Source organism: Emydura macquarii, unplaced genomic scaffold (genome assembly GCF_026122565.2).
Source record: "Emydura macquarii macquarii isolate MOO-44397 ecotype Brisbane River unplaced genomic scaffold, CSIRO-AGI_Emac_v2 contig_1253, whole genome shotgun sequence".
In the NCBI taxonomy this organism is placed as follows: Eukaryota; Metazoa; Chordata; order Testudines; family Chelidae; genus Emydura; species Emydura macquarii.
In genome coordinates, this window is record NW_027131390.1 from 26,193,696 (window position 1) to 26,220,790 (window position 27,095).

General features: G+C 41.3%; 1 protein-coding gene across 2 annotated transcripts in view; it reads right to left on the reverse strand.

Moving 5' to 3' along the window:
- Nucleotides 1–27,095, reverse strand: part of CHM (CHM Rab escort protein) — a 124,462-nt gene that overhangs the window by 36,164 nt on the left and 61,203 nt on the right. For both annotated transcript variants that reach the window (XM_067548385.1, XM_067548386.1), the window contains exon 9: nucleotides 6,504–6,581. In XM_067548385.1, the coding sequence (XP_067404486.1) occupies nucleotides 6,504–6,581 (78 nt within the window). The remainder of the gene's footprint in view (nucleotides 1–6,503; nucleotides 6,582–27,095) is intronic.

Here is a 27,095-nt window from a genome sequence, read left to right on the forward strand (position 1 = left end):
GAAGTCCTACAACTCAAGGGCTTCCTGGCACAGGGGAGAGGAACGTGCTCCACCTTGTCCCTTTATAAAGAACATCACTGTTGTATTGTCCGTCCTTACCAACACATATCTGCCCACCAGGTGAGTTTGGAGAGCCTGACAGGCTAAGCGTACCACCTTCAGTTCTCTCACATTGATGTGGATTGGGAGCTCTGCCCAGGACCAAAGGCCTTGAGTCCTGAGCCCTCCTAAGTGAGCTCCCCAGCCTGTCATCGAGGTGTCAGTGATCAGGGATCAGAGAGGGGGACGGTGCAGAGAAGGGGACTCCTGCACAGACTGACTGCAAGTTGAGCCATCAGTGGAGTGTTTCTAACACAGACGGGGGAACGAGAATGTCGAAGTGGTCTTAGGATGGACAATAAACTAAGGCTAGCCAAGCCTGTACAGGTCTGAGACATAGCCTGGCATACTGGACAATATATGTGCATGCAGCTAGGTGCCTCAGTAGTTTCAGGCAGTTTCAAGCCATGGTAGTGGGATACCACTTCCATTCTTCTATGACGGAGCATATGGTTTAGAATTGAGAATCCGGGAGGTAGGCCCTGCCTTGGTTTGAATCTAGCATGGCTCTTATGGACTCTATTCTCTGAGTGGGGGCCAAAGGCTATTTCTGCACACTGATCAGGAGACCCAACTTGGCAAAGGTTAACCTTATCAACTTTACATGTGCTTCCACGTGTTCCCTGGAGTGATATTTGATCAACCAGACATTGAGATACAGATAGACTTGTTCTTTGCACTTCCTGAGGAACGCGGCTATGACAGCCCTACATTTGGTAAACGCTCTGGGAGCCACCAAGAGACCAATGGGAGTACCGTGAACCGAGGCCAAAGAGACCATGTGGAACCTCAACTTCTTCATGAATCTGTTGAGATTGCATAAATCCAGAATGGGTCTGAGACCACCTTTGACTTTTGGGATTAGGAAATACTGGGAGTAGAAACCCTTACTCCTCAGCTCCCAAGGAACCTCTTCTAATGCTCCTATTCTTAGGAGCGCCTGCACTTCTTGAATTTGAAGCTGCCCATGAGAGGGGTCTCTGCAGAGCGACGGGGAGGGTACGAGGGAGGAAGTGAGCTGAACTGGAGGGAGTATCCCAGTTCTATGGTGCATGGCACCCAACAATCCAATGTGATTTGGGCCCATGCCTGGTAGAAGTGGAATGACCGGTCTAAGAAAAGAAAAGGTAGAGGATTCAAGTCCTGCATCGGTACGTCGTCCTCAAGAGCACCCTCAGAAGTTCTGTTTGGAGCTGGAGGCTTGTCCCGTCAGTCTGCCCCAGGCTGAGGAGGTTTCCTCCTATAATTTCTGCCCCTCTTGTGGCTGTAGTCCTGCCTCTGTTGAGGCTGGTAAAACTGAGGCAGGAATTGAGGCCTGAAATGCCTCCTTTGTGGTGCTGGAGTATGGAGGCCTCGGGATTTGAGGGTGGCTCGAGAGTCTGTACGACTATGTAGTTTCAATTCCATCTGCTTGAAAAACAGACCTCGGCCTTCAAAGGGGATTGTTTGCTGGACCTTGAGGGGGAGGCCTGAGGCTTGTAGCCATAAGCTCCATCACATTTCTATCACTGAGGCCATTGTACAGGCTGCTATATCTGCCACATCCAATGCCCCTGAAGGAAGGCCCTTGCAACAACCTTGCCTTCTTTGATCAAGGCTGTGAACTCCACCTTGGAATCTGATGGAATAGACTCCACAAACTTTAGCATGGACCCCCAGGAGTTAAAGTTGTACCTACTCAACACCACTTGCTGATTTGCAATGCAGAGTTGGGAGTCCCCCAGAATACACTTTTCTCCCGAAAAGGTCCAGCTTTTTTGCATCCTTTGCCCTAGTGTGGGGCCTTCCTGACCATGCATCTCATCCTTGACACATGTGGTATGGGGTCGCTCCTGGGCATCAGCTTTTTACAAGTCTTGCATGGTTTAAAACTGGGGGAACAAGCCATGCCCCAGCCCTGGAAAAAAAAGGGGGGGGAGGGTGACTGGATAGGGGTTTTATCTAACTAAACTAACTACTAACGCTACAACTAACTGAGAAACTACATATACCACTCGGAAAAAAGCCTTCCAGCAACTGTGCATGCGGTGCGCATACACCTACTTGGAATTGACATGAGCATGCACTTAAAGAAGAACTTATTTTAGTGATAGAGAGGCTCCTCATGTGTATCCTTGAACCACTATGACAAAGAGGACCAACTTTATGTTATTCATACAAATGTTCCGAGCTATTGGTCATGTCAGATGATAGCCAAACAGCAAATAAAATCACTTCATTAAACTTCAAAGACAAGTCCATTTTATTGTTTTTATTTAAGTTCTTTGAGTGGCCACCTTGCTGCTGGCAACTTGCACTAACTTACAGGAGATATAATATTTATGGAATGATAATTAAAGTTCAGTACAATCTGAATAAAATTTGTACTACACAAGGATGAGGATAAACCATATGTCATCAATACACTATCTTCCTGAGTCTGCATTCAGCATGAAACTATGGCTGAGAAGTGTGAACTCTTCTGTTCCCTGTCACTGGATCAATGACATGAAAGCCCAAATGATGAAACATCAACATTAACTATTCCATTGCAGATCATTTAAGTGAAAAGAATAGGAAGGAGATGGGAATGAAGCCATGGAGAAGTGTAAATTAGAACTCCTACAGGAAAGGAAAAGAGGAGATACAAAGAAAAGAAAGGATAGAAACAGTGGTGTTTTCAAAGGTGAGCATGTTTTCTCACTCAGTGGTACTGAATGTGACAAAGTACTGAAACATTATAATAGCTAAAAGTTTAGTTACTACACAGAGGACATATTCTACCCTTGATCTTTGTACTAGCTTCCTTTTGAAATCAATGGTAGTTCGACTGTGCATTTAGGAGATACTTGGTCCAAATTTATAACACCAGTCCACAGACCAAAATTAAACATAGAATTTGGCTTTCTGCACCACAGCATTAGGGGAAGAAGGGTTCGATATTGTGCCTACAGAACACAAGAGAAAAAAAGTGTAAGCCTGACTCTTGGACCATATTTGTAGCTGTACTGATTAGATGGGGGAACAAACAAAAATAAAGAGGAAATAATACTGGCATTGGAACTTACATAAACAATATGGAATATACTAATTAGTTGCTGTCGATTTGCAGCTAGGACTCAGTGGAGGCTATCCCCTGTGCCTAGGCACCACAAACACATTAAAGAGAAAGAAAAATTCAACAACTACAGGAACGAAGACCAGGCTGAAAATTAAGAGACTGTGGTACTTATAGGACATATAAATTAGCATATAGACAGTTGCTTTGGCTCACATGTTGAAGGTGAAGCACTTCTCTGGATGTGAGCCTCAAATGTTAGACTATACTCATTTGGATAAATACAAAAGGTGTTTGTATGCCAGTACAGATATAATCCAATGCCAATTATTTGAAAATGAACTATTTGGATAAGCTTGGAATGAGGTGAATGAAACTAGAAATGCTGGTATACAAAATATACTGTTTGTTTATACTCAGTGATACTGAAGCCCTAACCTAAACTACTACTATCAGTGTCAAAGCTCCAAATGTGAAAATTTAGCAGGAGCAGATTCAGAAAGGGGTACCTAGCTTTGAGTGTGTCATTCTTGTTATGGTAGAAAGACTCTGTCACAAATCAAGGCTTTGCAACATTTCCTTTAGATGGTCAGGTTCTGGATTCACCTGATTTCCTCCAGAAGTTTGTTTCATACCTGAACTCTGTCAACCGAGAAAGCTTTGTCCCAGACTTTAACACTGTTTCAGTCATTCATAGATTGAAATTTAGGATTTATTTTTTTGGGTTTTTTTTAAATTAATACAGCCTGAACTGGGTCAACTGATGGCTTTGAAAATTATTATAGTTCATGATTGTTGAAAATCATGAAAATTATGATAATAAGAGGCAAGTTCATTAGGCAAATGGACTAATCCAAGCACATACAAGCACGAAGACTCACAGGAACCCTGATGAAGTGAATAGATCTACAACATGAACGTTATTTAGGACACACCCAACAGGTAAAGAATGGTAACTTCAAGAGTCTAGTTCCTAAGAGGCGTTTGGAATGTTTAAAACTGTGTTGCTCCAGGGATTCTCTTTTCAAGAAAAACAACAGAGAACTGGAGAGGTGCAACAGCAGAAAGAGTTGACAAGACAATTAAATAAATAAGAGGAATGATGTGGTCATAAAGGAGGCAAAGGTGGCATCAATGGTGGATAAATTCTGATAACAAACACCAACTGGGCCATACTGGAAAGAACAAAAAGTATACTGTGTGAATACTGTGTGAAAATAAGGCCTCCAAGAGAGACTAAGGTAGTGATTAAAAGAGTTGGGGAGAATATATAAAAGATGAGAGGTCAATTGGATAGGAAGTGAGAGGGCAAAGAAACTGGGGGGAAAAAGTTACCAGGTGACCTGATCTCAAATAACTGGGTTAAAGGGATGAAGAAAGTTCTCTAATTTTTTTTCACAAAATGGACCACATCTTAATTGGGGGATGGACCAGGAGATATCTCCCTGCCTATTTGCAATCACATATGTTGTCCAGCCTCCTGTTCCTTGTCTCCCCCGAATACTGCTCTCATTTTGGTGGCTGGGAATCATAGCTCTACTGGAGGCTTTGCTCTCCAAAGGTGACTTTTGTTTCCCCTCTTCACTCTATCGTTTAGCAATAGCTATGTCAGCTTCTCCTCATTTCCAGCTGCTTCTACCGGCAGAGAAGGATTTAATCTGAAAGCTCCTGGAGGCATGCAAAAGTGGCTGGTAACAAAGAGGAGCATCAGCACCACGGGACCAAATAGCCCTCTGTGGGTTACTAGTGGTCCACCGACTGAAGTTTGGGAACTGCTGTTAAGCAATTAGTACTACTGAATCAACTTTGGAGTAGTAGTTAAAGCAATACTGTAAGTACTACATCTGCTTAGTAAGAGCAAATTTGTGGGGTAATATGTACTTAAAATAACTAAATTTATAAATGGGGAATTATTCTCTTTTGTACAAGAAATGTACATTTAAGGACAATGTCAGAAGAGCCTCACCTACAGAATGGTTTATTGTCACATTTCTCAGGTTCCTTTCACTAAAAATTACACAATGAACAGGTGTTCCACAACCTTCAGTTAGCACTGAAACTGACAACTCTGTAAAAACAGCCCACAAAGAACTGTGCGAGTATTTAAGCACAATATGGTAAGATACAGCTTCGCTGTGATAACATACTAGAAGAATCCAATATGTACTGCAACTGACAAGATAAGTGAGTTGTGTCAATTTCAATTCACATACTAACCAATTATCCTTATTAAAATGTTATTGCATAAGCCCATCAATGTTTTTTAATATAAACAAGAACTGGTTTTCAATATCCTCCTTACAAAACTCTGAAATATTCACCAAAAGAAACTGAACAACAGTTAAAAAACAGGTACAAGAGCTCACACAAAGTACCTAGAAAAACAAAACAAAATAAAAAATCCCAAAAAACAAAAACCCACAAAACACAAAAATTGCCATAGACAGAATGGTTTACCTGAAAAGAAATCAAAAGTTCTTTACAGGAATCACTTCAACCATCATTGCTAAGTTACCATACCTCTGGGTTAGAATTCAACAGCTGTTGAATGTTGCACAGCAACTCTAAAGCACTAACTTACACTATTTTCTGTTTCCACTCCAATAACTTAAAAACACCAAACATAGAAAAAACACTTTTCTAGTTTTTATTTTGTTTTTAAAATCAAGTTCACTTTCAGGCCAACATTTAGATCAAGTTTCATCTTAGGACACATTACGACTGTTTAAATCCTTGAAAAAAGCTGCATATAATGGAAACGATGACAATTCATAGAGGTGCAAGCAATGTCACCAGGGGAAAAAAATGTGGGATGATTTTTCTTCACTCAACTTTAAACCTGCCTGCAGGCCTGATACTGCAGTAAAATGTAAAAAAAATTTATCCTAGGATAAGAGGGCAGCATAGTTTATGACAACAATCTACCTAAAAACTCATTAAAGTCTTTTCTCTTGGAGTGACATGCATTATCAGCAAAGATTAATCTGATGAGTCTTCAGGTGAGCTCCATTTTTAAAAATGCAATAACAGAGGGCTTTGTTGTCATCTGATGAAAATCAATTAGAGTAGGTAAGGCCACAAGGAAAACTAACATCACTCATCACTAGCCCCCCGGCAGCTGAAATGATTTGTCTTCCAAGCTTGGGTGATCAGGAGCTGTAGTAATATCACAGGGAAATTAATTTAGTTTCTATATTCTAGGCCCACTTTCCTTGTTCTGGAGGACCTATACACAAATTACTTTTAATCAAGGTTGATGTGTTCTTAATACCAAGGAGGATCTTTGAAGAATCATTTTTTTAAATCGACTTTAGCATTTTTTAACTGTGTTTTGTGTATAACAGAAGGTTACTTGTATTACCCTTACCGTCCAGATTCTTTGTCCACTACAAGGCACTGAACTGAATGGTGAAGACAATAGATTCCACCAAATACGGCACACATCCTAGAAACATATTAGAAAAAATAAAAGATTCATTGTGATTGATTGTAAACAACTTCTATATTGTAATAAGAAAGGCACAGTGAATTAAGTACAGCAATATGTCAGAATTTAACTTCCTGAGGGACAGAAGTCTGAACCTCAGAATCAGAGATCGCTCTGTGCCACATGAGCCATAACACACACCTTCAGAACTGTATTCAGAATCATGCAACTGAGCTATTACCAGCATACACATGCTAGCACACTCAAAGGGCTCGATCTAGAAGTGCTAAGCACCTCTTTGTATATGGACAAAAGTCAGATCATGTTGCAAAGTCTCCTGCAAAAGCCTTGTTTTAGACTATAAACCATATCCTTTCTTGATGCTGAACACTTAAAAATGAGTATCTAAGGATTATTGTTATTTAAAAAAAAAGACAACAGTTAGTTTAAAAAGATTTCCCCACCGCACAGAAACCAGTATCCAAATCCAAGGTATTCTTTTGATCACATGGACCATCTCATCTTGGGTCAGAGCCCCTGCTATTCTTGAGGTTCTTTGTAGAGGACTTGGAAATAAAAGCTACAATAAAGTATCTGACTAAGTTGGGGGGAGGGAGGGAGAGGGAGTATTTCACCTAACTTAATAAGGCTCTTCACAATTCTGCAACACTCAATAGTGTGTTTAAAAGAAAAACTGCCTATTTCTATATTATATATCATCAAAGATTCCCTTCTCTACCACAAAGATATACCATCTGTAATAAAATTTCTCACAGAGCAACACCAAAAAAAATTCTCATACTCTTGTGGTTAATTATATTTAATCTGAATTGTATTCAATATATTAAACATATAAATTACAAAAGCCAGTAAGAAGGATAATTTCATTTTAATTAATAAGTGATGTAAAACACATGCTGTTCATAATAGGATAGTCATTCTATTTATTTTATATTTATGTCAGTTATCGTATGGTAAATTTTTCTCTTAACTTTACTACATTCAACGTAAAACATATTAGATCTCTGTGGGAAGGCACAATAGTACTAATAATGAACAGAACTATGTTTAACTGTTAGTTAAACAAATGACACATTATGAGGAAAACAGAAGATTATGTAAATTTTTTTTTACTGGGACAGCTACTAGGTCTCAAACATGGGAATATTCAGTTTCCCAAATTAGAGAATGTATTGTTTATTGTAGGAAAAAAGGTGCAAATAATCTCCCTGACACACATCTTGAATATCAAGGCAGTGCAATTCTGAGCAGCTGCAGTAACTCTGTGACTGGTATACTGAATGATAAAACAGATTCAAGTAGATCAGAGATCCACTGGCTCCATCACATTTTCAAATGCTCCTTCACAGCTCACACAAGAAACACCTGCCAAGCAGCACTTTGCAGCATGCAGGTGGATCCTGTATCCTGTACCCATTATTCCCAATGCAGGAATGTGCTCGTTCTACTACAGTAAAGGTCTTCTGTACCTGTGGGGGCTATCAGGATACCCTCAAAGAATAAAAACAGGGTTACTTACCAGTAACTGATGTTCTTCAAGATGTGTTGCTCATGTCCATTCTACTATAGGTGAGTGCACGCCACTGTGCACAGTTCCTGGAACTTTTTTCCCTTTAGCAGACCCCGTAGAGCCGGCTCTGGTGCCCCCTGGAGTCCTGTGTGCATGCCACGGTATATGAGCCACTGCCGGCCCTACGCCCCCTCAGTCCCTTCTTTCTGCCAACTCTGGCAGTGGGGACGGGGGGTGGGTTGTGGAATGGACATGAGCAACACATCTCGAAGAACATCAGTTACTGGTAAGTAACCTTGTTTTCTTCTTCGCGGGATTGCTCATGTCCATTCCACTATAGGTGACTAATAAGCAATACCTTGGAGGTGGGTAGGATTTACCGGTGAGCTGCCTTCAGCACGGCTCTGCTGCATCCCACATCCTCTCTTGCCTGCTGGACGATGGCGTAGTGGGACGTGAAGGTATGCACCGACAACCAGGTGGCGGCTTTACAGATGTCCTGCACGGGCACTCTCCCCACGAACGCTGCAGACGAGGCTTGAGCTCTGGTTGAGTGCGCTGTGATGGTTCCCGGAAGCGGCCCCTCACATGCCCATAGCAGAACTTGATGCATGATGTAATCCACAAGGAGATGCGCTGGGTGGAGACAGGTGATCCTTTCATCCGATCAGCTACTGCGACGAAGAGCTGCATCAATTTCCAGAACGGCTTTGTACGCTTGATGTAGGAGGCCAGGGCTCATCCCACGTCCAGCGAATGCCATCTCCTCTCCTCCTCCGAATCGTGCCGTTTGGGAAAAAACACGGGGAGAAAAATATCTTGGTTACAATGAAATTGGGAAACCATCTTCGGCAGGAAGGCTGGGTGTGGCCTCATCTGCACCTTATCCTTATAGAATATTGTATAATGGGGCTCCGAGGTCAAGGCCCTAATTTCATAGACCCTCGTAGCTGAAGTAATACCAACAGGAAGGCTACCTTCCATGAAAGCATGAGCAGAGGGCATGAAGCCATGGGTTCTAAGGGGGGGGCCCTGTGAGTCTTGAGAGAAAAAGGTTGAGATCCCAGGGAGGCACCGGGTCGCGGACCTGTGTATACAGCCTCTCCACCCCCTTAAGGAACCTGACTGACATGGGATGGGAGAACAGGGATCTCCCCTCTAGCAGCTGATGGAAGGCTGAAATGGCCACCAAGTGAACCTTCAATAAGGCCAGCGCCAGACCCTGGAGCTTCAGCTGGAGCAGGTACTCTAGGATCGCCTGCAGAGGCGAGAGGCTGGGAGGAATGCCCCGGGACTCCACCCAAGAGGTAAACCATTTCTACTTAGCCTGATACACGATCTGTGTAGAAGGTTTCCTGCTGCCCAGCAAGACTTGTTGGACCTGCACCGAGCAGGCTCTCTCCCCCTCCGTCAGCCACAGAGCCTCCACGCTGTGAGGTGCAGGGAGTCCAGGCCCGGGTGCAACAGGCGACCATGGTCCTGGGAGAGAAGGTCGTGCCGCCTTGGGATGAAGACCTGCGCCGCTCAGAATTCTGCAGTGACGAGCCGGGGACTGCGCGGTGAGGAGACCTTGTATGGCGCCCAGGTTCCACGCCGCCTCGGTGTGGGCAAACTCCTCAGTGCCAGGGATCTGGTGCAGGAGCTGTCCGAGTGCTGCCTGGCAGACCTTGACTGGTGCTGCCTCTTGGCCTGCGTTGCTGCCGGTGCCGGGGACTCACGTCAGCGCCGAGAGGGAGACTCCACATCCTGAGTCAAAGCAGCCGGCTGCTGGGGGAAGTGTCCTCGCTCTACCCACGGCAGCTGTCTGGCAGGAGATCTTCCTCCCCGTACCAGGGATCTCCACTGCCCTTCAAGACCCAACGTGGGCTTGCCCCAAAACATCGGCCCCTTCTCCCTCCGTTTGGGGTGGGGGGGCAGAGGTGGCGTAGGCAAGGCCAACAAGGCTTTTGCCGCCTGAAAAGCCTCCGGTGTCAACAGCGTCGGCAGGCGCACTCTCCCACTTCCAGGAGTCCGGGGAGGCTCCCTGCTCGGAGATGCAAGCACAGAAGAAGACTTGACAAGCCATGGCTAGTGCATCTCCGCACTTGACTCTGCCCATACCGATGGCGCAGGGGAGTGTCCGCGCTCGGTGCACTGTCTCTTCTTCTTTGGCACCGAGGATGTTGCAGAGCACTGCCTCCATGAGCAGGACTTTTAACTGGATCTCTTGGTCATTCTGAGTCTGCGGTTTAAAAGCCCTGCAGATCATATATTTATCTTTCCTGTGCTCTTCCTCCAGGCACTTGAGGCACTAAAGTGGTGGTCGCTGAGTGGGAAAGCCTTCCCGCAGGAGACACATGGCTTAAATCCAGGTGACCGGGGCATGGCCCAGCCGCTCTAAGTCCCTCAGGGACTTCTTATCTAACTACACTTAACACTACTTAACAACTACTTAAAACTAACTAAAGTACTTCGAATAACAAAGAGTTCAAACAAGAGGAATAATACTTGCAGAGAGCAAGGCTAGTTCCAGCAACCGTCACGGGCAGAAAGAAGGAACTGAGGGGGCGTAGGGCCGGTGGTGCCTCATATACCGTGGCATGCGCATGGGAATCCAGGGGGCACTAGAGCCGGCCCTACGGGATCTGCTAAGGGGAAAAAAGTTCCAGGAACCATGCAGGATGGCGTGCACCCACTTAGAGTGGAATGGACATGAGCAATCAGTGGAAGAAGAATACATAAATACAATAAAGCTATAAATCCTGAAAAAAGCCAACAATTTTATATCCTATTATGAAGTTATAAAATATTTAGTCCAGGGGTTCTCAAGCTTTTTTTGCTGGGATCCCCTTGGTAAATATTTCAGGCTGTGACGAGCCCCCAAAAAAGCAATGACTTCCCCCCATACCATGCCATGCATGGAGGCTGACAACTCACAACTCCCCCATAATAACCTTGCGACCCTGAGGGATGACGCTCCCAGTTTGAGAACCCCTGGTTCAGTCTATCAACTCTCTTCTAGAACATGAATTTGAAGAGACTATTCTGAAATGCTGATCAGGTGAAAGTGACACCACCTAACTCAGGTCTTTTTAGGCTGACCAGTGCAGATATTACCTCATTTCACATTCAGTTTATATTAATGTACTATAATAGATACCCACTAAATTCTATATTATAGCTGGAAGAATCTGAGCTGCTATAACTATAATAAAGTATCAGCTTACATTTATTCAGTGCCTTTTATCCTAAAGATCCAATTTACAAAATTATATTAGTGGGGGGTCACTTCACACCCATCAGAGGCAGCTACAGTCCAAAACAGGCACAATCTGACATGGGGTAGGAGAGGAAAAGAAGTGGTTCTAGTTCATGATCTCCTAAAATCTATTTGTCCTGTCCCACTCTCCCAGCCTCTCCCCTTCCACCTGCATCTCATTGATTTGGAGCCCTCAGGCAACTAAAATAAGAGGGACCACTGAAAGCAAGAGAAGGAAGCAAAAAGTACAAGAATTTCAGACAAAATATTCCACTGCCTTTCTTTTACAGAAAATCGCACTAGCTTTATTACGATTGTTTTCCTTTGGGAGAAGGAACAGAATTTCCTTTCTTCTACGTTTTTCTGTTCTCTTTTGCCTCCTGTCAAAGACCAAACTTCAACACCAAGACAATCAAGTATGTGCCAACCAAGGCCCTCTGCAATACTCCATACTCAGCTTCCAGACCTGCCAAGCCAACACCTCAACTTCTTTCTCATTTTCCATCTTGCTGTTGGAGCTCCAATTGTTCAGCCAAAACACGAAATCAGTTGTGTATGTGGTTTAAACAATTAGAGAAGAGAACCAACAGAAATGACCAATTTCTGTTTATTTTTCCCCAGAGGAGGGGGAATGTTTTGAAAAAAATCTACTTTTTTATTCCTCCTTCCTTTTAGCTACACCTTCATTTTATAGGGAAAAAGAATCCTTTTCATTGCCAACATTTTCTTCTTGCCTTTTTCTCTATCTTTACAAGTGAATGAGATATTTGTCCGATAATTTGGCCCTTGGCCCTGACCTATCTTGTTATACAGACTTTTTTATAAAATGGTCAAGAGAATTTAGATATACAATATTATTTAAATTAAATCATTTTAAAATTGAAGTATTCCTAACATCTTCCTAGATAATATCATCCAGTCCCCTTAAAAATAGTAAGACAGATTTGGACACCCATTTTCAGATGTCGTCAGCCTCAGTCAGTCATTCGCCACTGAAACGCCACCACTTCTCGGAGGGTGCCCACAGCATCTGCATAAGAACATTGTGCAACATTTTTGTACAGGAAATTAAGAGAAACACAGTAGTCAATTCAACCGGCAGGTGTAATTTTAAGTAGGAAGTGCGATGGAATTTGTTTAAGACACCTAAATTAAGATATTGCTCTTACGGAATGTACCATGGGAGCTTTATAGACTACAAGCAACTAGGGCTTTAGTTTTGCATTTTATCCAAAAGCAGAATACCCCCACCCACACAATGGCATGATTAGGTGTTTACTAAGGCTATATCTGCATTACAGCTTATGAATGAACCACCCCTTGAGCGATATAATTTACACCAACATATGCACCGGTATGAACAGCATTAGGTTGGCAGGAGAGCTTCTCCTGCCGGAGCTTCTGCCGTTTGCGGAGATGGTTTTATTATGCTGATGGGAGAGCTCCCTGCCAAAACCCCTACTAGAGCTTGCTTAACCTGTGAAATTTAACAGAAAAACTGCAAAAGATGGCAAAAAAGATCATGGAAAAATTTTCCCCAATATACAAATGGACCTATTGAAGTGGCCTTGGGAATCAATGATTAAATATTATGGAGTTCCAAACAATTCAGTATCAAGAGGTTTTCCTTTAAAAAAAAAATTCTACCATTAACAGCAAATAAGGAAAATTAAATAATCAAAAATATTAAACCAATATGACTAGTTTGCTCTAAAACCACGTGAAAATTCATAGCTTAGAGAGAAACTCAAACAATTCCAGTATACTTTTAAAGTTCCTTAAAATGTGAAGGTCCCAGAATAAGCCATTCTTAAAGCAATTCATTGTAAAGACTTCAGAGTAATTTGTGATCTTATAGTATCAATGTGTGTGTGTGAAGATTTCTTTAAAAAGATAGTTTGATGCTTACCTGTGAATTAAGTTTCCTGAATAGTCAGGTTTTAGTCATCACTTTTGCTTATACTGAATAAGCATCTGGGTATATAATTTGTTACATAATTTGATATTTGCACTACAGGTAAGGTTGCAAAATATTCGTGTTTTAGGATGAAATGTTCCAGGCTCTTGATCTGTGTCACTGAGGAATTAAAAATAGTAACTTTTTTGCTGTTTAGGAGAGAAATGAGCCCAATCTGCAGCTGAATTATTGCCCTCCACGGCAAAAGATGTGCGTACAGAACAGGAATTGGGGAAAAGTAGGAGAGAGAAATTTACTCCTCCTCTTGTGTTTCAGGCAGATTTGCTCACTCAGTCTCTGGAAGCACTCAGAGGTCTGAATTACAACCTGCAATCTGGACCCACATCCTTCTTGGGATATCCAGAAGGAGACTGTTAGGGCCATGATCTAGAAGCTATATGTGACACTGATATTTATTAGGCAGGATGATTATTCTCTTGTTTTTAATCTTCCATTTTTGTGGAAATATAGTTAAGGATGAAGTAGAGTTTCCAGATTTCCTTGATCCCTTTCAATTTGGTTTTAAGATTTGATTTGCTTGTGTGAACAAATTGATCAATCTTCACTTTCAGTAGGTCATTAAGCATCCAGGGTGATTTTTTTTTTAAAAGGTGTATCAGCAAACTTTGATACCACTGACTGCAAGGTTCTGCTGACATGCCTGGAGACCACAGCAGGAATAGACTTCATCCTTTTCTCTCAAAGAACTCAGAAGGTAATACTGGACAATTACTACTAAGGGCTTTCTCCTCTGAAATACAGCAGTATTCTTTTCTGTGATCCTTTTATTCTGTGGTACATAAGCAAGTTAAGAAAGATGAGGTATTTGCATTGCAGTGCAATTAGTACTTTGATGACACTCCGCTCTCTATCCATTTTTTAAAATCTGAATACAAGCTTCTTTACCTTTGTCACCTTCAGCCAGATTCAATTACTGTAATGTGTTTTATTTGGAGCTACATCTGAAGAAACATCAGTTGATACAGAACACACCTGCCTGCATATATGAGAGAGGGTTGGCCCTTCCCAGCCAACCCAAATTATGAGGTGAGCCCAAGGATGGAATTATATCCCTGATTAGGTGATGGAAACAGGTGCTGGGACTGTGTCTGACAAGCTGCTTGCCTGTATATGAATGAGAGTAGACAGAAAGGGCCTTGTATAGATTCAACAGCTGCATTTGCAAAATTCTTCCATTTTTCTTTGGAGATCATTGGTTGCATACAATATCACTGTCACATTACGTGTATGGGTTATTTGCTGTATATTGGCATTAATTGCAGTTAGAGCAGGGAGACAGGGCACATCTGGACTTCATGGCAATATGCTGTTTGTATTGTACGGGCATCTTCAGACTTTGTAATGTTGTCACAGTGACATGGTAGAATTCATCTGTCTTCATCTCTCGTTTGATAGCTGGTCCTGGCAGTGTGCGTTAGGATTCCTTTAGTGGAATTAAATTTAATAAAATTAAATGGAGAAGTTGGGAGACAAGGAATTGGCGCACACAACCCCAGAGGTCAAGAGTTAGTTCCTCTGCATTTGGCATCAGCCCAGCTTCACTAAGCCCATCTGTTGCCTCTGAATTTGTAGTGTAATGGCCCCTGACACACACTAGCATACAATTCTTGACCAAGAAATAGAAAAGAAAACAGTCTTGAAAAGCAGTCTTGAACTTGAAGGAGTGGTGGGTTTTCTATAAAAACGCAGGAAACAATGCTAATAAATGGTAACAAAGCTAAGTTGCAGAATGCAGCAATCAAAAGACAGGCAATAAGATAAAGGTTGTGTTTCCAACCTTAACTCTGCCATTTTGCTAGCATGCATTGCAATACAGTCAAAATTACATGACCCCAGGCTCTAAGTACACATGTAAGTAAAACTGTAGAGGAAAATTATTACAGAAGTAAAGGAAGTTTATATTATTCTTTTAAACATGTTCTCATGACCTTCTAAAGCATTACCCTTTTGTGCTGCTTGGTCTCTCCCTTAAGATCAATTTATCTACACACTGAGCAAAAAACCCTTCGTCAAAAGTTTTGAACTTATAGAAATATTTTTTAAAGAAGTCAAGTGAGTTCAGATGCCTTTAATTCACTTTATGTGGTACAAGTTTTTTATACACAGTATTTCAGTAGAACACTATGGTCATAGCACTTAGTTAAGGTTATGTCAAGTTTTATCAGTTTCTTCGGCTCAAAAAAGTCACCAACTCCTATTTTTCCCACTGCATATTGTCCATACTACCTTTCTGTTCTATGTTAAGTTTAATTAATTCAGGGTTACACTATATATTGTGACAATCCCACAGCAGCAGTTCCCTTTCTGGGAAATGGGACAGACTAAAGACAGACACATTATAGAGGGAATGTGATATAGAGGCAATACATGCCAGAGCATTAATAAGGCACCCTTGTATAAGAGGGTTTGTGGAAGATTAGTTCAAGTGATTTTCTGTTCAATAAAGGAAACCTGGTGATTGTGAGGGCTGATATCCACCTGAGGATTTGAATAGACAATAATGATATCCATATCTATTAGCCAAATCTTGCCTCCAGGTCTAAAGCATTTGGAAAGGGGATTAGCTTTTTGGCAATGACTTCCTATTCTGAAATCTTTCATCTCCTTTAACAAATTATCATCTTTATATACAGTTGAAAGGTCTTTCACAGAGTTTGAAACAAATTAAACTGCTTTCCATAGAAAGAAATACATGGAGGTCTAATTTCTATTCATGGCTTAGAAGCTAGTACATAGGACTGGGACTCAGGATACCTGGGTTTTATTCCCAGCTCTGCACCTGTGTGGTGACCTTGGGAAAGTCACTTCACCTCCCTGTACCTCAGTACCCCCATCTTTAAAATAGGGATAACGATACTTCTCTTGCTTTAAGTGCTTTGGGATCTACTGATGGAAAGCACTATATAAGAGCCTACACTGTGTATTTTTATGTATGACTATGCCTACAGCTACTTCAGTGCCCACTTGGTCTTAGTTATGTTTCTAGTCCAACTACAACAGCAGCAGCATTAGGAAATTCAAGATGGCAGGCTGTCATATAGTGCTCTCCAACATTTCTTGGAGTATGCCATCAAACTAGGTTTCTGTTCAGTGTCAAACTATAATTCAAATAAATTAGACGTGAAGTGGAGTAGTTTTGTAACAATAATAGTATTTTTCCTTTTATGAGGTTATTGATAAAAAATGACTACTCCATTTTCCTTTAGATCCACAACAGGAACATATAGTTTAATAGCCTCTATTTCCTTACTGCTTTCCCAAACCTGATCTAGCTGTTAATTCAAGAGCATAATGTTTGACAAAGATTAATGGGTTGCTTGCTCCACTGTGATGTCTTGCAGATTGAAGATATCAGAATGTTTCTGATGGAGGCTGAAGATGTTGCCTGCATCGTGGTAGAGTGAGCCCCTAACATTCAGAGGGATGTCTTGCCAGTCACTTCCATTTAGAGATTCTATGTGATGAGATGGCCTGGCCTTTTGAAAAGCCAGATATGGCCACAAAGAGGTGAATAGAGAGCCTAAAGGGATTGGTCTTGTCAAGAGCAACAGAATGAGGCTCTATAGATGTCCAGAGCGTGTAACTTTTCTCCTTGCATTGAGAGCAGTTTCAGGAAGATGCTTAGGTTGACTGACTGGTTCTGGTGGAATTCTGAGAACTACCAAAGGGTGGAACTTGGGATGCAATCGCAGCAACTCTGAGTCTCAATGGAAGGACATATATGGAAATTCAGCCAGGAGGACTTGGAGTTCATTGATCTTCCTTGCCAAAGTGATGGAAAACAGAAACAATGTTTTAAGGGTAAGAAGATGCAAAGAGCAGACTGAAAGTGGCTCAAAGGAGACTCCATAAGCTTTAGGAGGATAAAGCCTTTGAGGAAGCGGATATGGTCACGCATGAAAAACCCAAACAACTGAACCACAGCATGACATGCCAGTTCTGCTATAAGTTGGACCTTGAGAGCTGAATACTCAAGGGCAGCATGTAGTTGGATACTAGGGCCTCTACTGGGCCTGGATCATGTCGGGCTGCCCATAGGGCAAACATTTTTTAGTAGATCTTGCAGATAGCTTTCTGATCAATATAAGAATAACCTGAACATATCAGGAGAAGCCTATCAGTACTGTTCAAAAAGCCAACATCCAAGCAATCAGGTGTGATGACACAGGTCTGGGTGCAATATCTGACATGATTCTGGGATAGTGTCTTAAACGGGCTGGGAGATGGATGGGGCCTAAATGGACATTTGCAATAGGTCTGCTGGACAAAACTGGAGCTATGAGGATCAATGCACTCTTGTTCCATTGGACCTTGACCAGGGTATCAGGAAGATATGTGGAAAGGCACATAGGTGGCCTTGAGCCCACTGTTGTAGGAGGTGTTTGGGATGCAATCTGGGTTCATGCAACCAGTGAAGCAAAAGTTTTGGCATTTGTAATTTTCTTTGGTAGCAAACAGGCCTATTGTTGGAATCCCCCCATGGATTAAATATTGCTGATTACAATTCAATTGTAGATCCTCTGAACTACCATCTGTGATAAGGTGTGATGCTTTCTTGTAGTTCACAAAATGGCCTAGTTGAAAGAACAAGGGGAGGCTGTACTCTAGAGCTATCAGGGTCTCCTGCTAGGACTTGCCTCTGACTAGCCAATTGCCCAAGTACAGGTAAGCAGGAATACCCTATCTCCAAGTATGCTGCTACCACTGCTAGGCATTTTGTGAAGACTCTTGATTAAGTGGATAGTTCTAATGGCAGTACTCTGAACTACTATTTGTTGGGCCCCACTGTGAATCTCAGGTACTTGCTGTGGGCTGAGTGGATGGTTATGTGGAAGTATTCCTCCTGTACTTTAGAACTATGAACCCATCGTGAGCTTAAAGAGATAAAATGATCAAGGCAAGTATTACCATCCTGAATCTGAAACGGTATACATATATGTTGAGAATCCTCAGAGCTAGGATACGAGAAAGACTTCCCTTCTTTGTGTAGCAAGGGGCCATGGCCTCCCTCTGACATGGACAGAGAGACACCTAGTGGGTGGAGCCAGGGCATCCAAGCCAGAAGCAGAGGGGAGGGACAGGAAGGGGAAGCATAAAGAGCAGGCCCTCTAGCTCAGGGGGGGAAGCTGTTGGAGAAAGGACATCTCTCTTCATTGCCAAAGCTTGAACCTGAGCTGCCTGCCACCTTGGGCCGCTCAGGAGCTGCCGGAGCTGCCGGAGTCACGAAAGAGCTGCCGCTAGCCGTTTATCCCGGAAAGACTGATGACCCCAAACCTTAGGTACCCCACCAAAGACCTGAGCCTAAAACGTCTTGGTTGCTCCGCCCTGCCAGAGGGCCCAGGGCCATAGACAGCTTGGTTGCCCAAACCTGCCTGAGGGCCCGGGACCATAGATGGCTTATTTTCCCTGCCCAGCCTGAGGGTCTGGGACCACAGATTGCTTAGTCACCTGCCTCTGCTTGAGGGCCTGGGCACCCGAGAGCGCTAATTCTCTGCTTTGAGCCAGCCTGTACAGGTGCAACAGCGTGGGGGCATGGTATCCCTCATGGGCTGACAAGGAGGGATGGCCCTGCATCCTTACACTTTGGAATAAGGAAACAACAGGAGTAGAAGCCTGTGTTCAGGTGGTACCTCCTTGGTGGCTGCTAGACAAAGCAACAAGGCCAATTCCATTTGCAGCAGGCTCTCATCAGAAGGGTCTTTGAAGAGGGAAGGAAGAGAAGGACAGGTCCCTACCTCATGAAATCACTCATGGCTACCCCATGATATGATCTCCAACTCCCACCAGTCCAATATTATGGTAGACCACATTTGGTGAAACAGGGCAAGGAGACTTCCAAAAGTTACATGCTCTTAACTGACTACCGACAGTCCTGTCAAATTTGCTGACATTTTCTTTGTGCAGGGTGAGTCACTGAAGGCAATGACTGACATCTCCTTGTATAACTGGATTTTTATTTGGAAGGATAATTGGGCCTTCTAGTGTGCTATGACTGGTTTCTCTGAGGTTGGTAGTGGTATAGTTTGCAGTAGAGGGGCAAGAGTACAGACTCCCATGGAGCGCAAGGTAGATTTTGAGTTCTTCAGGGAATGCAAAGCATTGTCATTGTGTTGGCTGAATAATTCCATCCCCTCAAAAGGTAGGCCCTCTCTTGTGGCTTGCACCTCCTTGGCAATTCTTGAAACCTGGAGCTATAAAATGCTCCTCACACCATCACTGCCAAAGCCCCAAATCTGGCTGCTGTAGCTGAGGCCTCCATGGTCGCTTGTAGGGCTGTCTTAGCCAGTACCTTGCCTTTCTTGATGACCTCTTTGAGCTCATCACTGTACCTGCCTGGGACTTCAGGGAAAAAAATAAAACAGAGCATCATTCTACCCCAAGTTAGAGAATTATATTTGGCCAGGAGGGCTTAATAGCTTTTCACTTGAATTTGAAGGGAGGCATAAGAATACACTTTCCTCCCAAACAAATCAGTCATCTTTGGGTGTTGATCCTTTGGGGTGTTTCTTTTAAGCTTTGATTTTTCTTGTACTGCTGAGACAAGCAAGTAGCCTGGGTTGGAGTGGACATCCATATATTCATCTTTTCCATGGGACTTGTTACTACTTTTCCAGTCTTTCTGCTGTGTCCAGGATAGTGGTAGGTTCCCTGCGAGAGGGAGGTGAGAAGGCATGACCTGACTGAGGAGGAACAGGTTTCCTCTAAGGGAGGCACATGGTGCTATTGGTGCCAGGGTTCACACCAGTACTGGTGGTTGTCTCAGTCCCAGGGTTGTTTCAAACATGGGACTGGAATCCTCCAATGATGAGTGTGTTTGGTCAGCAACTCTGTGATGCTGATGGTTGCCCAGTTGTCAGTGCCAGTGCCGTAGGTGCAGGATAAGTTTTGTTGGTGCAGTTATAGTAGACAGTGACTTTTCTGTCTATAGTAGACAGTGCCCTAGACTCATAGGGCTTTGTGATTTTTCCACGCAGATTTTTCCTACGTGAGGTTTATGCAGTCTCACCATCAGTAGAAACTGAGCTCTCCTTAGAGTCTCTGACTAAATGCTCAGAGCAGCCTCCCTCAGTGTCAGACTTTGGTACTGTTGCAGAGAGATTTATCCCTCAAGGCTCAGCGCCAAATCTTTTTTCAGTGTCAAGGGTTTAGAAGACTCAGCTTGGGCCTTGCCTGCCTACTGGAGGGGCACTTGAGGATATTCTCTGGTACCTAGTAGAAGGCCCACCACTATTTTTATTTTTTAAAACCTGTCATAAGTTGGTTCAGGGATTGATGATAGTATGTAGTACCCTTTATGACTATGTCAGCTGGGTGAATGAGATCACAGTAGCAGCTGGGGTTATTACCAACGGACATCTGTTCTACAGTTTACATAAAAAAATTCGTAGCCTTAGACCAGCTCTTATTGAATGGGCTCGGGGGTCTTTGTGATGCGGACATCTAGTTTGCAATTTTGTTGGCTATCTCACCAACACCACTTGAGCTACGCTCTGTCCCTTGTCATTCCAAAGGTTGGAAAGGTGGGGAAACTCAGTTCTTACACAGGTTGTACTTCCTGTTCTGTGAATAGAAAACTTCTGTCCCCACAGTTGTTAATCCAGCACCATTCACAGGCACTAAAGCCACCACATATACTTGTAATATGAATTATTTTATTAAAGGCTCCTACCTTTCTAAATTATAACTAAAAGGAAGGTCTCAAATGGAAAAAAGAATGCAGTGAATTTACACCTAAATGAAAAAGTTGATACTGAAATTATACAAACAACCATGCAATCTATCATTGCTGAATGGAAAGCTGGACCTCATCTTTCAGAAAGTAAATATTTCAACAGACAATTAATCAGTTTGTTAACATAACTGAAGGCAAGAGGTTTGTCAATTTAGTTTAATAACCTAAAACATTTTATTAGGCAAATACTTGTCTAAAAGTTATAAATATGTATTAGTATGTTTAATGACTGATAACATTGCACGTGACCCTTCCCAAATATATATTCCGAGAAGTTTTTCCACTAATAGCCAGCTGAAACAATAACTGATCAACTCTTTGTCAAAGATGACATACTTTTGTCAAACTATTTAAAAAAAAATAGTTGCAAGAGATGAGTACCGTGTAAATACAATTTAAATTGTGGCAGAGAGAGGAAGTAGTAAGCACATTCTCTTAGACACAACATTAAATACAAAAATGGAATTACGGTAATGTTAGGGCCTGATTGAAATCCACAGATAAGGAGATTCAGAAGCATGACTATTGGTCTGCCCTTAAATCACCAGACTCAACCAATCAAGACCATGGCTCCATTGTGTTAGGCTTCGCACAGACACACAAATAAGAGACAGTGCTTGCTCCAAAGCGCTTACAGTCTAAATAGACAAAACAGATAAGGTGGGGAAAGGGTATTATTTCTATTTAACAGGAAGGGAACCAAGGCACAGAGACACAAAGTGATGTTCCCAAGGCCACTTGGGAAGTCTGTGGAAGAGCTGGAAAATAAACCCAGATCTCCTAAGCCTTAGGGCAATGACTTAACCACAAGATTATCCTACCTTCGTATATTGTACTGATTCCAACTTCCCTTTGTGCTCCGCAAGCCCGATCACATTCAGGTAAATACATCTACTACGTTACCTTTATTAGTTATACAGAGTATTCCAACTCAGCCAGTTAGGTAACAGCCTTTAACTCAAAATTCTATTATATAACAATCCTGTACGCTAAATCAGATGCCACCAGCAATTCTTATTTTAATATGAAACAGTGTGGCAAAAACTATATCATGTTAAGGCCAAATGAAATGTGATAGTTGACATAAAATATTTTGAATGAAATAAATATTAATAGCACCATTCAACCCAAACCAAAACTAGTGGTGAAAGAAATTGCAGGGTATGGCTTACAGCAGAGTGTTGCCCAGGTCACTTGGAGAGGACTGAAATGGGGGTAGTTTGTCAACCTCAGTTCTCATACCCACTAAGAAAGGCAGACTATATAACCAATCTGGCCTTCTAGTTGATTTGGCTAAGCCAGTATGACACCTTCAGTAATAATGGGTAACTGGCAAGAGGTTATAACACCAAGTCCTCACCAAGTAGGAAGTATGTTGAATTTAAGTGATTGGTAAGTGTCCAGGGTTCTGCCCATCTGAATTCCACTTTCTTCTTTGTTACACTGTGTAGTAGTCAACTGTGCAGTTGAGACTAGAAAGGATTTTTCCTGTTGGGGCAAATTAGCCTGAGGGCTTGTCTACATGGCAAGTTACTGTGCTGCAAGCCAGGGTGTGAATCTAAGTGGCAAACTGGTGCACTGTAGAGTACACTAAGCTGCCTTCTGCGACTCCGTAGGAGGGACCACATAAGAACTCACTGCACAGCAAGCCAGCATGCTATAGAGTCACAGTTTGCTGCACTAGAACTTGTCATGTAGATAAGCCCTGAGAGTGTTCTTCCTCTATGCACTTTAGAGGTTTCAAATTATATAGAAGAAGACATCTGAGTATTTTTAATAACAATAGAGTTTAATTCCTGAGTTGGGCAGTTTGTCATCTTTGTTTTGTCTGAACTAGGTTGGCTGAGTCTCTGAGTGAAGAATGACTGAATCCCAGTATGGTATCCCAAAATCCAGGTTTATATTGAAAAAAGAAGGTGGGGCCAGCCATGTATCAGTGACATCACTGAATGCTAGGAACAAAGTAGAAAATACTACCCTTTTAGGGAATTGATATTCCTCACAGGGAGTAAGTTGGGTGAAGACAGTCTGCTATATACCGTATCTATTTCAGAAGTAGGCTGATTTAGGGGATAAACAGAATGAAGAACTGTAGCAATCTATACCACTGGGTTAACAACACTCACAGGTTTTATTTATCAGTAAAATTGCAGCTAGTGGCCTTTAACCATTGTAAAGCATGCGTTTTACCTCAGGGCTTTCGATGGTGGAGCTCAGCAATACTTTTTTCATAAAGATTCATGTTAGAAATTAGTTACATTTTAACTTAATTAAAACAAAGCTCTCTTTGTAATAAATTATAGTTGTTTTTTCTGACTTCCACTATAACCTGAGGAGTAAAGTGCTTTTTGATAAATGCACCTTACTTTTTAAACATGCTTTGACAGAACTGTACTGCTTGACTGCACAAAAGTGTGAATGGCTCTTATTTCCAAGAGCAGTCTGCTACCCAGAGGAAAAGGACATGACCTGTTTTCAAAGCATGCAGGTGGAAACCAATTTAAAAAAACCAGTAATGAAAATAGCAGGGAATTGTGTGCATCATGTTAAACAAGTACAAAGAACTGGAATTCCTATTAAAATAGCCTCGTGTGAAAAATATGAATTTGGCAGTACTCTCCAATATTATTTAAATATTGAAGTTGGACTAAACTAAATGAAGTCCCAATAATTTATGACAAAGTCAAGTAAAAATCATCATGCCAACATTACCTTAATACAATACTCTATTCAGGATTATTTGGTTATACTTGAAGTACAAGGTAACTCTTTGATACCATTAACCCTAAACGACAGACGCTTAAACTGATATTACTCTAATTAACTGGCTACTGCCTCCACCAATAATTCAAGTTTTGCTGAAAGATAGCACCAACACTGTACTCAACTTCAACTTTGCCCTGGTGACATCAAATCATATTACAGCTAAATTAACAGTTGTGAAAATTTTCGGCCTGGTAGACCCCATCATATATAGCCTTTAAATGCCATTTCAGTTCCTATCAAGGCAGGAATCAGCAGATGTAATTTTTAATACAGCTGAAAAACAATAGGACCCATTAATAGCTGAATTTTTGACAGCATATTCATGATGATTTATGAGTTTGTATATAATTTGATTATTCTATTAATTCTACTGATTACTGTTTCAGCTAATACAGTGAAGGTCACTTCCAAAATAAATCTTCATTACATTTCACAGAAAGTAACTGCCTCCAACTAGTTGTTTTCTTTAATTAAACACTAATGTAACAAGAAAGAAAATAGGCTTTAGGGTTGCTGCATCTGTTGCTACAAGAGGATTATATTGCTTTGATGTAATGCTCCCTGATCTTAATTTTAAAAAAATAAAATGCCTCTTCATCTGACATCTATATTTTCAACATAGAAATATCAAACACACACTTACATTTACAGATTACCCTCAGTTCATTCTAAAACTACATAAAAGGACTGAGAAAAATGCATCACAAGATTACAACATATCCTTCAAACAGAAAAGCTTTTATTTATAGTATATGGCCTGTTTTTTTATTTTCTAAAATTTGTTTGTCATGATTACACAAGTACAATCCTTGCCCTAACAGTTTTTCCTATAGCAGGATATACAATTCTTTTCCTCTTCCTTAAAGATGACTACTCTGTGACCATGAGAGAGCAAGCTTTGGAGAAAGACCAAAGAAAAACATGCCAAAGGCCTGAATTAATGCATTATCCTCTTTCAATTTATTTTTACACACAGGGCAAGCTGGGTCCTGGATCTGATATTATATTCTTTGCTTTCTGAAGGTCCTGGAACTTGAACATTTCCTGAAGTATACTGTTATATGTTCTAAAAAAACCCTGAAAAATAGGCTATAGCCAACACAAACATAATTCAAACATGGCCATATGTCCATAAATAGATTAATTTTCCCATCAGAAAATTGCAGTATACAAAAGCAAATCTTAGTATGCTTACTAAGTACTTGGACTTTTTTTTTTTTTAAACCAGCTCTTTCAGAGAATAAAAGTCTCTCTAGTAAGACCATCACACCACCTGTAACTTCTCTTGTGTTAAGGGAATTATTGGGAAGAGTCAGGTATTCAAAGATACCAATCTTCTACACAGCAGTAAGGTACTTTAACAAGCAAACAATCAGCAGAAAACTATTTGGATTGTTTTCCTTATTTCTGATGGGTTATGTTAGTCTTGCCAGTAAAATTTTAACTAGATCTTCAAGGATTGTCTCTAAAGCTTGGTATATTAGCATAAGTAGCAAAATGACAATATTTAGATTATACTTGAAACCTTACATAACCAGCAAGTTTCTAGGTAGAGGTCACCTAGAGGTTAGCTAATTTCCAGGAGAATGTGATGCAGAAACCAGTTTTCTTCATCAGTTTATGTTCCCACTGCAAGTTATCTTCTTGACCTTTCACTCACACAGGGAAGCAGCAAGGAGCGGGAAGCCTCAGGTCTACAGCTGCGACTAGGTGAGGGGGACTTTCTGGCCAAGAGCCAGGAGCAGCTCCATGCTGAAGAATGAGATACAGGATGAAGAGTATGAGCCTCTTCAGTCATTTGGGTTTGGGGTGGATTATTTTCACAGTAGGAGCACAAGGCAAGGAAAAAAGGGTACCAAATACCAAAGAGGGGGATACAAGTTACATTGTGACAGGAGGGGGAAATGTCTGAGGGACAAAATAACCCTGCAAAAAGTATACTTAGAACAAATTACTAAATCTATTCCTCCCCAAGGTCCTAAGGACTAAAACCGGTATTATCGTAATCTGATTTTAATTAAGAAATAAGTACTCTATATAAAACTACCTCTGCTTTTTAGGTAAAGAGTTGATTGTATCTGCATATTTCTTAACACAATCCCAGTACAGGACTGTGAACTTGATTTTAATTGACTGGGAGCAGGTATGGTTAAAGCACAAGCCTTGTGGACAGGCATCTGGGTGCTATACCTGACTTTGTCACAAGCCCCTTTGTGACAACCTGTGTGTGTCAGTTTCCTAAGTATAAAACGGGCATAATTCCAACCTCTCTCACATGGGTGTTGCAAGAACTAATGCATTTAATATTTGTGGTTTGAGATCCTCAGATGGCACCACCTACACTAAAGTACAAAATTTTATTAGGATTTTAAAAACTGGCTTCCAAGGATGGACAACTATAGAAGCTTCTGAAATGAAATGGGCTGTGAGTGGGTACAAGCCTCCACCTGCATAGTACTCACTGCAGGATTATGGCCTTAAACTGTAAGATTAATAATAAAATCCAAGCAGTCTTCAAAACCTGAGTCTATCCTGAGATGTTATAACACTAGTGCAGTACATTATCCTACTGGGATTTTTCTAGATTTCTAAAAATAAAAAAGGAATTACTTTAAGTATGATGTAAAGTTCTTATCTTCATTTTCAAATTTTAATCACTTTTAACAGAGTCAATATGAAACTCCAGCAACACAATTGAACAGTTTAAGTCAGAAACTTGCAAAGCCATGAAACACTTAATTTTCTTGTAACTCATACTTTTAATGATAAAAAAAAAGTAGTTTTCCAGTTCATACGACTTTTGCATATTCCTTGGCTCCAATCCTGCAATAAACTCCACACAAGTGTAGAGGTCATAGGAGCTATCCCAATATCTAAGAAAACTCTGCTGACTGAAACACAATAAAAACACTTATGCTAAGCTCTGTTTTTAGCATCATATACTGTTAGTTCAAAAGGGTAATTGAATAATATATTAGTAAGATTATTAATGCATAATGGAATTGCTGCAGAATGTGGCTGATAATTCAGAAGACTTACAGGGAAAGCAATTAGTTGCACCCATTAGCACACATTGCTGAAAAATAAATCCCTAAAGATAAAAGAATCAATATACATAACAATGCTCCTTAAAATAATCATTGAATATAAAGGTGGTAATACAGTAACAATTTTCTATAATTAAATGTAATTATTGGGAACGCTTCATTATAAACATTTTAGAATTATTTTTTCCCAAAGTTTAAAATAATTTGATATCCCTAATACACACACCTCATTTAGGAAAT